The sequence below is a fragment of the Marmota monax genome, unplaced genomic scaffold (genome assembly GCF_021218885.2).
Source record: "Marmota monax isolate L192 unplaced genomic scaffold, Marmota_monax_Labrador192_F-V1.1 WCK01_AAM20220418_F8-fsc00080, whole genome shotgun sequence".
Taxonomy (NCBI): Eukaryota; Metazoa; Chordata; class Mammalia; order Rodentia; family Sciuridae; genus Marmota; species Marmota monax.
Window position 1 is genome coordinate 736,935 of NW_026694750.1, and position 16,547 is coordinate 753,481.

The following is a 16,547-nucleotide window of genomic DNA, read 5'->3' on the forward strand; positions in this document are numbered from 1 at the left end:
ATTGTAAAATATCCAAGAAAACCTTTCCAAAATAAAATGTATTCTCAGAAAACGGTGAGGTTGACCATGAATTATCAACTCCAAGACATGCTGATAAAATTATTGGGAAAAAACTATCCTAATTTATTACCCAATTTGTTTATTACCTAATGTATATGTGTATTGAATTGTATACTGTACCTTGTGAGTAAATGCAATTATTATGTGTCAGTAAAAATTATCATGGTATCCAGGATAAATACTAAATCAAATTATTTATAAGATCAATGAGGGGCTGGGGATGTGGCTCAAGCGGTAGAGCGCTCGCCTGGTGTGCGTGCAGCCCAGGTTCGATCCTCAGCACCACATACAAACAAAGATGTTGTGTCTGCCAAAAACTAAAAAATAAATATTAAAATTCTCTCTCCCTCTCTCTTTAAAAAAAAAATAAAAAGGATTGTGTCCGCCGAAAACCAAAAAATAAATAATATTAAAATTCATTAAAAAAAAAAGTTAAAAAAAAAAAGATCAATGAAATGAGTCTGGGATCAGACATCTCAAGAGCAACATACAAAGCAAGACCACAGTGGAGCAGTATTTCCAAAAGATTCAAGAAATAAAGCGTGAGTCAAGAAATTTATGTCAACTTAATTGTTCTTCCAGTATGAAGGGTGTGGAAGATCAGGCTTGAGCAGAGTAAATACTGTGTACAGGCGCCTTTTCTTTTCTTTTCTTTTTTTTTTTTGGTACTGGGGATTGAACTCAGGGGCATTTAACCTCAGAGCCACATCCCCAGCCCTTTTTTTCCCCCTCTATATACACACTTATTTGCAACTGAAAATTAAAACAGCACATCAAAATTTCCTTTTATTGCAACTCAAATTTTTGAAAACCAGAAAATCTAATTATCTACTCTAATTATTACACTCTAATCAAACTATCCAATATTCTCTTTACATCTCTTCCAGTTTCTGAGTTTTATTTCAGATTTCAGGCTTTTAAAACCCACAGGAAGATTCGAGACCTATTGGTACTTCTTTGAGTCAAACAGAAAAGTAAAACTAAAGTATATTGAAATCACTTATGCACATTTTAACTGCTCACATCCCTTATAAATTACTGGCATTAAGGCATGAAGGGATCCCTAACACCAAAAAAAAAAAAAAAAAAAAAGGATGCCAAAGAATAAAGACATCACAGAACTCATACATAAGCTATTCAAAATCATTGGTATGCAGTCTAAGCATAGAAAAGTGTGCCTAAAATTACCGTCATGAAGAGCAAGTACAATTTATGCCTATATTGACTCTGGGTCATAATCATACCCTATTGTAGCATTCTCAGAAGGATCCCATCCATGATATACGCAAAAACTGCAGGTACATTTGAATGGTACACTTTGTGATTTACCCTGAACTTCCTTAAGATTGTTGTCTCTTTCCTGTTCTTCTGGAAGAACTTAGGAGATATCTCTATCTTGCCACACGGAATTTCCGTGCAGATAACAAAGTCGGGACTCCTTGCCGCCTGTTGGGAAAGCCTCTTCTGACCTCCTGTAAGGCCCTCTCACTCCTGTCCAGTGGTTGGGGTGGACATTATGGCAGAGGAGATGGGCATTTAGTACAAGGATTCAGAGTCCAGTCATGAAGTTGCTTTACTAGCATTTCTGAATTGACCGGAAGAGAGTCCACTGAATTTTCTTCATTTTCAGACATCGGAAAAGACTCCTGAGTCGAGGTTGGGTTAAATTTTTGCAATGGGTCCATTGGGAGGTAAGCAGAACCCTAAAAAAAGTTGCTCCCACTGTTGCTTGGGAGGAAAAAAAAAACCTGTAGCCCTGCTGCAGCAAAATAACCGGGGGGGGGGGGGGGGGGGGGGTGTGACGAACAACTTGTGTATGTTGATATAGCAGGAGTGGAAGCCGTTTATTGCAGGACAGGAGCAGTATTTATACATTCCACACAGCTTATCTAATTAGCATAAACTAGATACAGCAACCAATCAGGAATCTCCACACTTAATGGCTCGCTTTTGTTACTTCTCAAACCACTCCCTCTGGCATTTTGCCAGGCACCATCCAGACTTGTTTACGAACTCTAACATTCCCCTGGCTAAATGCCAGGTGTTATTTTGACTTGTTTACAGACTCTAACATAGCCCTGAGACAAACTTCAACAGCTGGAGAGACAAGTGGAGCCAATCTCTACATCCCCAGCCCTTTTTTGTATTTTATTTTGAGAAAGTCTTGCTAAGTTGCTTAGGGCTTTGCTAAATTGCTGAGGCTGGCTTTGAACTTGTGATCCTCCTGCCTCAGCCTTCAGAGCCTCTGGGATTACAGGTGTGTGTCACCACACCTGGCCTACAGGTGCCTATTTTGAGAAATCTAGTAGGTGTGTTAGTCAGCTTTCTGTTACTATAACAAAATCCCAGAGAGAGTAATCTTAAAAAGAGGAAAGATTTACTTTAGTTTACTGGAGTTTCCAGCCTTAGTCAGTTGGCCCTGTTGCTTTTGGGCCTATGCAAGGCAGGGAGCTCCTGGTGGAGCAAGTTGCTCACCTCATGGTGACTGGGAAGCAAAAGAGAGATGGAGAAAAAGATGAGCTTCTCGTAATTCCCTTACAGGGCACACCCCAGTGACCTACCACCTCCCGCTAGGCCCCACCTCTTAAGGTCCTCACCACGTTCCAGCCGCCGACATGAGACTTTGGGGATCATTCTGAATTCAATCTTGACCAGTAGGTGAGCTTAAGCAAGCAGGATTGGGAAAACATAGGGAAAAATTCAATAGTCAACACTTTATATATTTTTTTCTTTTTTCTTGGTACTGGGGATTGAACCCAGGGGCACTTTGTCCTTGAGCTATAGTCTCAGTCCTGTTTTTTATTTTGGGACAGGGCCTTGTTATGTTTTGGAGGCTGACCTCGAATTTGCCATCCTTCTGCCTCAGACTCCCCAGTAGCTGGGATTACAAGTCTGCACCCACAGCTGCTCCTGGTAGTAAGAGTTCTTGTCTATTCTGGAGCCTTACAAAAGACAAAGCTTGCACATGTTTTCAAATGTGGGATGCCGTTTCATTTAAAAAATATATATATATATATATATATATATATACTTTTAGTTGTCAGTGGACCTTTATTTTATTTATTTATACATGGTGCTGAGAAACAAACCCCATGCTTCATACAGGCACGACAAGTGCTCTGCCGCTGAGCTGCAACCCCAGCCCTGTTTTCATTTTTTTAAATGTACCTTTATTTAATTTATTTATTTATATGTGGTGCTGAGAATCAAACCCAGTGTCTCACACATGGTAGGCAAGTGGTAAACACTGAGCCACAATCCCAGCTCCCTCTTTTCATTTTTTGATGGTGTCCTTTGATGCAAAAAAAATTTTTAATTTTGCTGTAGTCTGATTTATCTGTTTTTTTTTTTTTAACCCCTGAAGTTGCTTGTGTTTTAGGTGCCATATCTTGCCTAATCCAAGAGAGAAAAATAAAGGTGGCAAAATATTTTAAAACGTTTATCTGGGTAAGGAGCACATGGGAGTCCTCTGGATTATCCTTGCAAGGTTTCTACAAATCGAAAAGTGTTTCAAAATAAACCATGACTGGCACCTGGAAAGCCTTTGGCCCGGGGAGCGTGCCTGTCATGTCGGGTAGTGTGTGCTTTGCGTGGCCTGGGCTGTGTAGATGTCACAGCTGCCCTGGGTGTCGGGGCCGGCCTTCCCCCATGTCACAGTTGGACCACTTGAGACACAGCCTTCATGGGTGATCCTGGACAGAGACCCTCGTCTCTCCTGGCCTGTTTTCCCAGCTGTAACAGAGAGGGACCAAGGGGTGCATTTTCCAGGGTGAGGCCAAGAAGCCCTGGGGAGAAGGGGGGGAACAGAAGTCAGGGGCCAGTGGCCATCCTCCAGAGCAGCAGCTGCTCAAACACAGAGGCTTCTGCCTTAGCCTTTGTCATGTAACAGATTCCGCTGCTAAAACAAACAAAGCAAAACCAGTGTGAACTAGCCTCTAAGAGCTCTTCCATCTGTCCCCCAAACCCTGGTTCTTAGGGCCCGAGAGGCCAGGTGGACGCTCAGGAGGGGTGAGCTTAGACTCCATCCCGATCTTCATACAGAGCTCACCACCTCCTTCCTCCTTCTGGAAGGAGTGGAACTGGGTCCTCAGCAAGAAGGTGACTTCATGGGACAGTACAACACCTTCCAGGAGCTGAGCACCTGCAGGACATGGGCACCACCCTGACCGGAGGCCAGAGCAGAAGGGGTGGCCACGGGCACAGAGGAGATGAAGGCACTTGGTGGTCACACCTCGGGAAGCCACTGAGGACCAGGCCAGCCACAGCACGCTGCTCTTTCCTGTCTGAGTGGAGAGGGGAGTCCAGCGGGAAAGAGCTCCAGAGACCGCACAGGCCTCGTGCCCCAAGAACAGGATGGAGTTCCAAGTCACTCGTCCAAGAATTCACTGCCAGAAACTTGGCCTAAAGAGATAAGCAAAAGGGACGTCAGGAAGAACAGCCAGGATTTCTGAGCATTTCGTACCTGCCAGGCGCTGTCCCAGCTGCTGTGTGGGTTAGTTTCTTTGTCTCCAAAAGATCCCATTGTTCCCATTTTTGATATGGGGAACAGTGGCACAGAGAGGTCGCATGACTCGTCCGAGGTGGCGCAGCTGGTAGCTGGTAGCCATGAGGGAGGCCTGGAGCTGGAAACCTCACCCCTTGGTCCCAGCTTGGGCTGGGTGGCAGATTGAGGCCCTGCAGGGGGCAACTTCCACAGAGCAGAGGCTCGTAACCGAGGCAGGGCTGGGGCCTGAAGGTGGGCCAGGAGCCTGTGCTCTTCGTCCTGATGTGGGTGGGGGGACTGGGGAGGGGTGGGAAACGGATGCGGGGAGCTCAGGCTGCTGAGGGGGGTGCGGCTGGCCTGGCTACAGATGCGGCTGTTCCTTAACCAGCCTCCCATGCTGGGCGACACTCCACCTGCGTGACCCTGCTGAGGTCTTCAGACACGCAGGGTCAGCACCCACAACGGCAGGCAGTGGCCTGGCCTGGTGCGACCAAGGCAGGTGGCAGGTAATGGGGGAGGCACCAACGAAAGCTGGAAAATGGCTCCCCAGGCTGGTCCTGCCTCCAATGTCCACGGGGAAAGGATGCACGAGGGGCATTGAGCACAGGCAGTGCCCACTGTCACCTCCTGCTCGATCTGGCTCACAAGATAGGACATCCAGGTAAGTATGGATTTCAGACAGGCAAGACTAATTTTTAATATAAGTAAGCTCCAGCTCTCCCCCTTGGGAACTGCCGGTGCCTTGGGCAGAGCCTGTGGCCCGACCCCGGTGGGGCTGGGTAATGCTCTCTCCGACCTAGGTGGGAGAGGCCTTCAACTGGGCAGCCGCAGCCTGAAAACAGGCCCTGTGAGCTAAGGAACTGGGGAGTCACGGGGTCAGCTCCTCCAGCTGACACTGGCCTGGGCAGGGAGCACCCTTCAGGGCTCCCCTACCTGGCTCTTTCACCTGGAGCCCAAGCTAGCCACACCGGACATGCCAGTCAAGCCAGTGCTGGACTCGAGGCCCGTGGAGGTGAAGTTTGATGTGCTGGGGTCTCATCCCACCTGGGGCACTGGTGCAGACCCCACCTCTCTCCCAGACAAGCAGGGTCAGGGAAGAAATGTCACAGACTGGTGACTGGGAGCTGAGATATGTCTTGCCCTCTCCTCCTGCAGGAAGGGGACGAGGTTCCTGGACAATGAGGGTCTTGGGAGGAATCTGCCTCCAAAGGTGGAAGGACCCCTTTCTCCTGGTGGGTGGGGCCTCAGGTGCTGTCCTTTGCCCTGCCACTTGAAGGCAGGCTCTCTAGTTCCTGCAGCTGTCCCACCATGCTAGGACAGAGCCCAGGTGTGTGTGTCACTCTGCCCCGATTCCTCCCATCTGCTGATTCATGCCCACTATTTAGATTAGGGGGAAAACCAAGACAAAACAAAACCCAACAAAAATAAAGCCTGGGAAACTAAACAGGCTTCCGATTTCCTCTGAAAGTGCAGGTCCTGCCTCGCTTTTCCACCTTTTGTCTGACCCCAGGGGATTGACTCACATGGCGAGAGGAGAGAATTCATCAGACAATGATCAGAACATTTGTCTGCAAAGCTCTGAGACCTCGAGCTTTACCAAGGGTGCGGTGTCTTGCTCTCAAGAAGGCTCTCTAAGAACGAAGGCAGGCAGTTTCTTTTGGTGACTATGTCAGTTAAGAATTTGGAGATGGGGGCTGGGGATGTGGCTCAAGCGGTAGCGTGCTCACCTGGCATGTGCAAGGCACTGGGTTCGATCCTCAGCACCACATAAAAACAAAATAAAGATGTGTCCACCGAAAACTAAAAAGATAATTATTTAAAAAAAAATAATTTGGAGATGGAAGTGACAAAAATCTAATCTGAGCTGGTTTAGGCAAACAGGGAAAGGCAGATTTGTTGGCTCACATACTGAAAAGTCCAAGGTGGATTGAGTTCAGGCACTGCTGGATCCAGGGCCTCCAGAATGTCACCAGAATGTTAGCTACAGGGACAATATGGGTAGAGAAAGAGAAAGGAGCATTCCCTCCACTACACAAGGACCCTCATATGCCCTGACTCTGCTGGTGAGGCTGGACACGGCAGGGGGAGGGGTGGTGGCAGTTAATAGCTGCTTTCCCATGTGGCCACGCTGGCTCTTCCCTTACAGCCACAGTCTAGAGAATCCTTCAAGGGCAGGGAAGGACTCTACACCAGCTGGTTTCCAAACCACCCCCAACACACACTCTCTCTCTCTCTCTCTCTCTCTCTCTCTCTCACACACACACACACACACACACACACACAAAGACACACATACCCCTCTGCATTCTGCCACACCTCTGAAGGATCTGGAAGCCCCTCTGCAGGTGGTTTCTGGCCTTGGGGAAGGCCTGAGGGTCCTGGAAGATGGGACCTCTGTGGGGTGGGAGCTGGCAAGCAGATGTGACCATGAACTAGGGACACTGACGTACCCAGTTCGGGTTTTGTGCCTGAGGGAAGTCCCAGCCTAACGCCTTCCTTTTACCAGGGGAGACAGAGGCCCAGGCAGAGCCGCACCTTGCAGAGAGCCATGTTCAGTGGCCAGAAACGTGCCCGCCTCTGCCCTGCCTGCTCAGGGGTCCTCTTGTTTTCCTTTGCCTGTCCCCAGGTGCCCGGGGCTCTCATGCCACCGGCTATGGCTACTCATGACTGGGCTGGAGATTGGGAAGCTACAGAAAATCCTTGCAGAGGGGACCACACTCCCCGGCCATCGGGCCTCTCCTTCCCTGCACCCTCCTCCTCCTGTCCAAAGCCTTGGAGGCAGGGACCCATGAACCAGCCCTTGGCTTTCGCTTTCGCTGACTGCTGGGCCCAGAGCTCTCCCACCCTCGCTCTCACGGCCACTCCTGGTCCCTCAAAGCCTCCGCCCAGCCTTTCCAGGAAGCTCCCTCCTCCACCTCCACCCTGCGGTGCTTGCAGAGCACCCAGGACTGCGCCACCCGCTGTCCCTCACCTCACCCCTGTGGCTCACCTCACCCCGCGCCTGCCTTTCCCCTGCACCAGGAGCTCCTCTGAGGCGGGGACTGTCTGGTCCTAGGTGCCTGCAGGAACAAAGCCTCATTGTCTCCACAGCACTGTGAGCAGGTGTGAGAGGACAGAGGGACAGCGACCTGACCAAGACCACACAGAGAGCAAGAGGACGATGAGGCGGGAGGAACCTAGGAAATCCAGACTCCAGTGCCCCAGGTTCGCTATGAAGGTTTGTTGGGTGCATTAAGGGTCTTCTTTCTGTCTCTGTGGCCAGCACCTTGCACGTAGGGTTTGGCCCTGGTGAGAACCAATTTTGCCACTGCAGATTTTCCTGGGCTTCCCTGGGGGCCAGCGCCATGCTCAGGGTCACATGTCCTGCGTTACTCTCATGGCTGCTGAAACAGATGCCACAGGTGTGCTGGCTTAGGTGACTTTGTTTTCTTTTTGGAGATCGGAGTCTGAAATCTGCTTCACTGGGCCAAATCAAGGTGGGCAAACAGTAGGGCTCAACTCTGCCCCTTGGCTGCGGCCCCTCCTCCACCTCCTCGCCTCTCCGTGCATTCTCTCTCTCTGACCCTCCTCCTCCTGCCTCTGTCTTCTGAGCACCCTTGTGGCCGTCTTGAGTCCTCCTGGATAATCCGTGAGAATTCACCTCCAGGTCCTTAACCTAGCCACACCTGTGAAGGCCTTTTCACCATGTAAAATAGCATTTTCTCAGGTTCCGGGATAAGGACATGCTGAGGGGATATCATTCCACCTACCACCGGCACCATCTAACAAAGCCCCTGTGCAGAAGGCTGCCCCAGAGACCGCAGGATTAGCCATTGAAAGAACGAACAAGGCTCCTTGTGGAGAAAATGCCTGTTTATTGAGGAACAGCTCTGCTTATTTATAGAGCCGGGGGTGGTTTGACAGTTATGATAGTTTAACGGTTTAACGGTCTGACAGTTGGCACAGGGTGCTTTCTGATTGGTGGGTAAGGGTCATGTGAGTCAGCAGGGCTAGTCTGATTGGTGGGTAAGGATCATGTGAGTCAGCAGGGCTAGTCTGATTGGTGGGTAAGGATCATGTGAGCCAGCAGGGCTTATCATTGGATGGCTCTTCTCTGGGGGGATGGGGAAGTTAGTCTTTGGAGCTGGGGTGACTCCCAACAGCCATGTTGAAGAGATGTGGAGAGTGCATGGTGTACAGTAGGCGCCCAATGTGTGTTCGTGATCCAGTGTGCGAGCCGGTTGGTGTCCAGTTGTTCTTCCTGGAGAGAAGCTTGGAGGATGCACTCAGTCCTGTCATCCCTGTCCCCTCCTCTGTGGGCAGAGACGCTCTGGACTTTCGTTTGGTACTCCACTTCTCTGTCTCCTTGGCAAGCTCACAGTCCCCTTCCACGCAAGGACCAACTCTCCTGGGTTATTTCTGATTTTTGCTCCCCACAGCACAGATCCCCAAGTCTTCATAGATGACAATAGATTTATCTAAATTTTCTTTGAGCAAAAACATCTTGCAAGCATCCCAGCGGCAAGTAAGAGTTTCAGGTCTGGAATCAGACTGCCTTGTGTGCATATTGTGTGACTTTTGGAAAGTAGTTTAATTCAGCTGAGCTCAGTTTTCTCATCTGAAAAATCAGGACTAATAAGAACACTTTCTCACTCAGTACCTGAAAAGATGCTGTTTTGATTTGTTTTTGTTTTTGTTTTGGTACCAGGTATTGGACCCAAGGGCACTTTACCACTGAACCACATCCCCAGCCCTTTTTGTTTTTTACTTTGAGACAGGATCTTGCTGAGGCTGGCCTTGAATTTGCAATCCTCCTGTCTCAGCCTCCTAAGTCGTTGGAATTACAGGCATGCACCACCACACTCAGAAAGAAGTGATTATGCTAGAATTTGCTAAGTGGTCCCAGGGTTGTTTTGTTGTTATTGTTTTGGGTACTGGAGATTTAACCCAGAAGGACTTTACCACTGAGTTATATCCCTAGTCCCCTTTTTTATTTTCAGACTCGGTCTCACTAAGCTGCTGAGGGTCTTGTTAAGTTGCAGAGGCTGGCCTTGAACTTGTGATCCTCCTGTCTCAGCCTCCTTCATTGCTGGGATTACAGGCATGCACCACCACACCTAGCAGTTCCCAGCTTCTCGCTGTCCCTTCCCCCATCTCTGCCATATCCTGTCTCTTATTCTAGACCCCCCCACCTACTGCCTATTAACACAGATTCTCTGGAAGGGACACACCTCGGATGTACCACCACATAGATAGCCATCTTTCCACTCAGCCCTTTCCCATCACGCTTGTCTTGGTGGGGCAGAGGTGACGTTTGCACCTGGAGGAGATGTCATAGAAGGCATTCCTGCATGACTTCATCTCTGGGCTGTGCTCTCAAAATTCCAACCGAATCAGCTCTACCCTTTAAGGGGTGGAAGAAGGGTCGGCATTCCAGAAGTTCCTTGTCATACTCAGGCTTTTAATCAGTTGACATTGGAGAATTCGCATCCCAGTGCTGAAAGGCTCCCCGGGGTTGGGGTGTGAGTCGGAAGAGGGGTCAGAGCTGTCCTGCACCCTGCCCCGCACAGGTCTGTCTGGTCTGGAAATCTGGCTGGAGAGCGAATCTTGAGAGTCTGCACAGAGTTCCCTTGGGGTGGTCAGCACCACGGACAGCGGCCCCGGCGACGGCCGGGTGTGAGGAGCCCGGGCGGGTGCTGGGTTACGGCTGCAGGCGCGGGAACTGCGGGAGGAAGACGCTGCTGGCGGCGGTGGGCGTCGGCTGGGGCTCTTCTCTGAGTCACCGTGCGCCCCACGCTCGCGCGGGCCTTGGAAGGCTGGGGTTCTCCCTGTCGCTTCCAACAGTGGCTGGGTGGGGAGGGAAGGGGAAAGAGCCATGTTCAAGGCCCCAGATTTTTGCGAAGGAAGAAGCTGTCCCCCGCACGCTCCCGCCCTGGCCCGGCCCATTTCTATACAAGGCCTGCTTCCCCACCTCCACCCCCAGTGAGTATTCCTCACAGGCGCAGAGCATTCCCAGGTCCTGAGCTCAGAGGGCCGGAATGTGGCTGATAAATCAGAGATAACCCCCACACAGGGGGGAAGGGCTGGCCGGACACCCAACGCCAGGATAAAAGGCCACGGTTGCCGGAGGAGCCAGGAGAGCCTCCGTGGGCCTGGAGGAGGTGGCTGTGAACTTGGACGGAAGCAGCAGCAGCCCCAGCCCACCACCCAAGCGACATGGACCCCCAGATGGTGCTGTCCCGGGGAAGTCTGCTTGTGCTTTTCCTGAGCCTGTTGCTGCCAGGAGGTCGCCCCCACCCGCTGGGCAGCCCTGGCCAGGCTGCGGAGCTCGCCGGGATACAGGTGAGGCTGAGGAGCTGGAGGCTGGGCTGTCGGAAGGGCTGGCAGCAGCACTTACTGGGCTCCCACCTGTCAGCCCAAGGGTCTGCCCTTCATTGGGGAATGAGTGACAGGTGAGGTGCATGATCCTGAGCTCAGGCTCCCCCCCCACAGGAGCTGCTGGATCGCCTGCAGGACGAGGGGTCAGAGCCACCAGCACAGCCGACGGCCCTGGAGCCGCTCCAGCAGGACCAAGACCCCACAGAAGCCTCGGAGGCTGCGAAGGCTGCCCCCAAGGGTGTCCCTGGGCCCAGAGACAAAGTCCTCCAGGCTCTGCGGGGACTTCGCACCGCCAAGATAATGCGAGACTCGGGTTGCTTCGGACGGAAGTTGGACCGGATCGGCTCCTACAGCCGCCTGGGCTGCAATGGTGAGCCCCCACCTCGCCACCCCGCTGGCCAGCTGCACTCTCACCCACATCCCTGTGCAGGCCACCGTTAGCGGCACCGTGGGTTTGTTGTCTAGGACACCCGGACATCTCCTCTGACAGTCTCCAGGGCCAAGGGGTGCCTTTCTGGAAATGTGAAATGGGGGCATCATTCATTAGGTGCTCAATGAATCCCCACCCTCCTCCTGGCCACTCCCTGCCTCTGATCAAACTGGAGCGGAATCTCCAGAGGGTGGAGTTTGTTCACTGCCTGGCAGCCCCTCCTGGGAGCAGACAGGGTCCTAAGCCAGGAGCCCCCTGGCTTCTCTGGAATTGCATGGAGCCTTGAAGGCAGAGGACAGGATCGCCAGGGTCACCCCACTTTCCAGAGGAGGAAACTGAGACCCAGAGAGGAAGATTGTTCCAAAGCCTCAAACATCAAGATCAGTGGAGGGACCGGAGGGTGGGGGTGGCGCACAGCGGGGGAAGCTCAGCTCCTGCCTCCATTTCCCCTCAAGGTCATGGTCACCCTGTCTTCTCCCCACAGTGCTGAGGCGGCATTAGGAGGAAGTCCTGCTGCGGACATCAGCTTCCGATCCCACAGGGGGCTCTTTCCCCAGCCCCACGGCTCCCTTTGAAGTGACTGCTATTTATTCTACTTATTTATTTATTTATTTAGCTGTTTTCTATAAGATGTTTCTTACCTCTGAGCACAAATTTCCTCAGTGAAATAAAGTCAACATTGTACCTCTTTTGAAATGGATTTGTCTTCATGTATTCACAACAATCCCTTGTTTGGGGAAACAAAAATCACAACACCCTGTGTTTTCTGCAGGTCCCAGAGAGGTCCTAATGGTGGGTTGGAGGCGCAGCCTGAGGGCTGGTCCAGTGGGCGGTGGGGCTTGCTTTCCCTCCAGGGTTGTTAATGCTCTGAAATGTCTGTGCACACGTCATACATGCAAGACACTTTGCAGAAGCTGCTTTTCAGAGTGGATACTCCCTTCCTGGGAGCGGGGTGACCGCGGGGCGTGAGTCACCGCCTTTGTCTCCCTGGTCTTCTGTGCCTGGAATTCCACCAACCAGTAAAGCTGTCTCCCTGATGATGGCTCCTTCCAGAAGCTCTAACCAAAGTGTCAGGGACTGGAGGCAGAGTGTGTGTCGGGGGAGTGAAGGCTGCTCACTTGCACCCAGTGGGGTGAGGCTCCATCCTGCCCCAGACCTCAGCTTCCTGATGTCACCCAGGAAAGGAGCCTTCAAAAACCCTAACCAGTTGGGCACCACAGAGCCCACCTGTCATCCCGGAGACTCAGGAGGCTGAGAAGGGGGGATCTCAAGTTTGAGGCCAGCCTTGGCAACCGAGCCACACTGTCTCAAAAGAAAACATAAAAAGGGGCTGGGGATGTGGCTCCGTGGTAAAGCACCCTTGGGTTCAATCCCCAGTACAAACAAATAAACAAAACCCCAAATCACAAGTCAACAAGGTTCTGACCAGAAGCCGAGCTCTTTGGGTGCCCTTCCCCTGGGGCTGCCATCTCACTTCCTCTGACCCCAGAGAGAGACAAGGAGACAGCCTGCAGAATCCCGTTGTGTGTCTTTCACAGGGTCCCCTCCCACGCCCTACATTGCCGGGATCCCAGGCCCCGCGGCCAAACCCTGTCCTCCACAGCGTCATTTATGGTCTGAGCTCAGCTGTGGGATGAGGCCCATTTGCTGGGTGAGAAAACTGAGACTCAGAAAAAAAACAAAGCACCCTACCTGAGAGCCTGCAGCCACCTAGGGCTGGTGCTGGGGTGCTGGTGGGAACCAGCCGGCGGCCAGGTCTGTGCGCTCCGACTCCCTCACTCTGGGCCCTGCCTGCGCTCCCACAGGGCCTTCCGACGTGCTCATCCGGGTTTCTTTGAGTGAGAGGGAACCAGGAGGCTGGCTCTTCATGTTATTTCTCATTTTAACCCAGAGTGCACCAGAGCTTATGGGTGTCTGATGAGGTCAATTAAATTTTTATGTTTTGAACTGGGGGTTGAACCCCGGGGTGCTTTGCCACTCAGCCACATCCCCAGCCCTTTCTACTTTTTTTTTTTTGACACGGGATCTTGCTAAGTTGCTTAGGGCCTTACTAAGTTTCTGAGGCTGGCCTCAAGCTTGCGATCCTCCTGCTTCAGCCTCCAGATGTTGAGAGCCACAGCCGAAGGGGCCCCAGCAAACTTCCAGCTGCCGGCTGATGATTGGCTCACAGCGGCCCCAGCAACATCTAGATGATTGGCTCCTCGTCCCCAGCAACAGAGTGTCCAGAGTCACTGGGATTGCAGGTATGCATCACCACACCTGGATTTATTAAGATTTTTTTTTTAATGAAGTTTTAGGAGCAGCTTATTTTCCAAGAGACTGTTGAGTCGTCTTTGTTTATACTTCTGACCCAGGAGGGCAATGAGTGGTTAGAACATGTATGAAGATTTTATCAGTGGAGCAGGCAGAGTCCTATCAGCTGTGATTGTCCTTACAACTCCTCAAAGAACTCCTACCACCCCTTGTTCTACAGACGGGCAACCAAGCCACAGAGAAGTGGTGTACCCTGCTTAGGACTCTGCAGTTAGTAAGTGGCTCTGCCAGGACTCAACCTGGCTCCTAACCACTGTCCTGCCCAGCCTTTCCCGAGCCAGTGGACTGGGCTTGCTGGTGGGAGGGAGTTTCCTCCTACTGGCATTGCTACTTTAGCACTTGGGGACAGGGCCTGCTGGCAGCCTGTCCCTCTGCTCAGTGATGAAGACACACCCCTCCCAGAACACTCACTCCCCAAACAGCCGGAGCTTCAAAATCTTCAAGGGGAGACCAGCTCATCCATAAGGAGGGCTCGGTTGGTGGAACCCGCACACGTACTAGATCCTGTTACTGGGTCTTTTCCCCAAGTAAAGGTCCAGGAAAGAGGACCCCAGGCTACTTGTGCAGGAGTCAAGTGTGACTGCTGGGGACTAGGTAGTGGGCAGCCTGGTGTACCCAGAAGAGGGACGTCTGTCTCACCCAGTTCCCCTGCAGATGGTGTGGCGGACAGCACCACTGTGCATGCACTGTCCCTGGATGCCCTTTAAAACCAGCCCTCCATAGTGCACGCCTGTAATCCCAGCGACTCTGGAGGCTGAGGCAGGAGGATCACAAGTAAAAAGCCAGCCTCAGCAACTTAGTGAGGCCCTGAACAACTTAGTGGAATGGTATACAAAAAAATTTTTTTTAAAGGATTGGAGTAAAGCCCACCTGGGTTCAATCTCCAGTACCTAAAATAAAATAAAATAAACTCCGCCCTCCCTGATGTATTCCCTTGTAGTACCATGGCTCTAACTTCCCTGGCTAGCCGGTCTTCCATCTACCAAATGATCTTTCTTTTTTTTTTTTTTAATTGTAGTGGGACACAATACCTTTATTTTATTTATTTGTTTTATGTGGTGCTGAGGATCGAACCCAGGGCCTCATCCATGCTAGGCGAGTGTTCTTCTGCTGAGCCACAACCCCAGCCCCAAATGATCTTTCAGACACAAATCACTGTATTCTTTCTAGAAAGAAGTGTTGGTGAAAACAGGCCCAGGGAGATTCAGTCCACAGTTCCAGGAAAGTTTTCAGAGGAGGGTGACCAGCTTTGCTAGGCCTTGAGTGACGAGGTTACGGAAGTCAGGACAGCGGTGGGACAATTACTTCTTTCTTTCTTTCTTTTTTTGGTGTCAGGGATTGAACCCAGGGGCACTTAACCATTGGGCCATGTCCCCAGCCCCCTTTTAAAAGATATTTCATTTATTTCTGTTTAGATATGCATGACAATAGAGAGCATTTTGACATGTCATGCATACATGGAGCATAACTGCCCATTCTTGTGGTTGTACATGATGTGGAGTTTCTCTGGTGTCTATTCATATATGAACATAGGAAAGTTATGTCCAGCGCATTCTACTGTCTTTCCTATGCCCACCCTCCCTCCCTTCCCTTCATCCCCCTTTGTCTAATTCAGCAAACTTCTATTCCCCCCTTATTGTGAGTTAGCATCTGCTTATCAGAGAGGATATTCAGTTTTTGGTTTTGGGGGATTGGTTTATTTCACTTAGCATGATAGTCTTCAGTTCCATCCATTTACCAGCAAATGCCATAATCCCATTCTTCTTTATAGCTGAGTAATATTCTTTTGTGTGTATATAACACATTCTTTTTAAAATTTATTATTTTAATTAGATCTACTTTGTTGTACATGACAGAAGAATGCATTTCAATTCATTGCACACAAATGGAGCTCAACATTTCAATTTTCTGGTTGTACACAATGTAGAAACACACCATTCTTATACCACACTGTCTTTCTCCATTCATCTATTGAAGGGCACCTAGGTTGGTTCCACGGCTTGGCTATTGTGAGTTGAGCTGCTATGAACATTGATGTGGCTGGTCACTATAGTATGCTGCTTTTAAGTCCTTTTAGCATATGCTGAGGAGAGGCCCAACTCTTTTCTTATATTTTATTTCGAGACAGGGTCTCACTAAATTGCTTAGGGTCTCGCCAATTGCTGAGGCTGGCTTTGAACTTGTGGTCCTCCTGCCTCAGTCTCCAGAGCAGCTGGGATTACAGGTGTGAACCACGGCGGCCAGCACCTGTGATGCTCTTCTCCCTGCTCCTTGCGGTGGCTTTAACCCTTCTGAGAATGACTCGTGGAAAGGCGAAAAATGCAGACCCAGGTCTAACCCAGATCATGAACTTGGCCATTGTCTGGCTCCTGCTGTGACTGTCTTCTGTCCTCTCTGGGACTTGTCACCCATCTGGAAGAATCAGTCCTATTCCACTAAGTGACCCGTTTCCCCCACGGGGTCAGGAGTCACCCCACACAGCTGGGTGACCTAAAAACACACTCTGTCTCTGTCTGCCCTGGACACTGGCTCCTGCTCTCCTGCCCCTGACATGGCCCAGCCCATGGCCTGATCTGGTCACTTCTGTGCCACCGGCCTGGCTTCCAACAGCAGTCCTGCTCTCTTCTGCCTGAGGGCCGTCTCTGGCACGGGGCACACCCGGCTTCCCTGGAGCAGACAGGAAGTGCTGGGGAGCGGACCTGAGCTGGAGCGACCTCCACCAACCTCTGGCTAGACTTGGCATTTGAAGGCCCAGCTCCCGTAGCTCACAGGTGACTCTGGCATTCCCCAGGCTCAGTGCTGTCTGCAGGGAGGGGCAGCTCACGTGGTCATCGAAGTTCCACTTTCCTGTGCCACTTCTCTGCTCTCCTGCTGGCATTTCCAGGGATTGCCTCCAAAATAAGC

At 51.1% G+C, this 16,547-nt stretch overlaps 1 protein-coding gene across 1 annotated transcript; it reads left to right on the top strand.

The window, feature by feature from the left end:
* Positions 1–10,636: 10,636 nt before the first annotated feature.
* Positions 10,637–12,026, top strand: Nppb (natriuretic peptide B). The gene is made up of 3 exons (XM_046424777.2): positions 10,637–10,864; positions 11,015–11,270; positions 11,815–12,026. The coding sequence occupies exons 1-3, from the start codon at positions 10,739–10,741 to the stop codon at positions 11,829–11,831; spliced, it is 399 nt and encodes a 132-aa protein (XP_046280733.1). The 5' UTR covers positions 10,637–10,738; the 3' UTR covers positions 11,832–12,026.
* Positions 12,027–16,547: the final 4,521 nt, after the last annotated feature.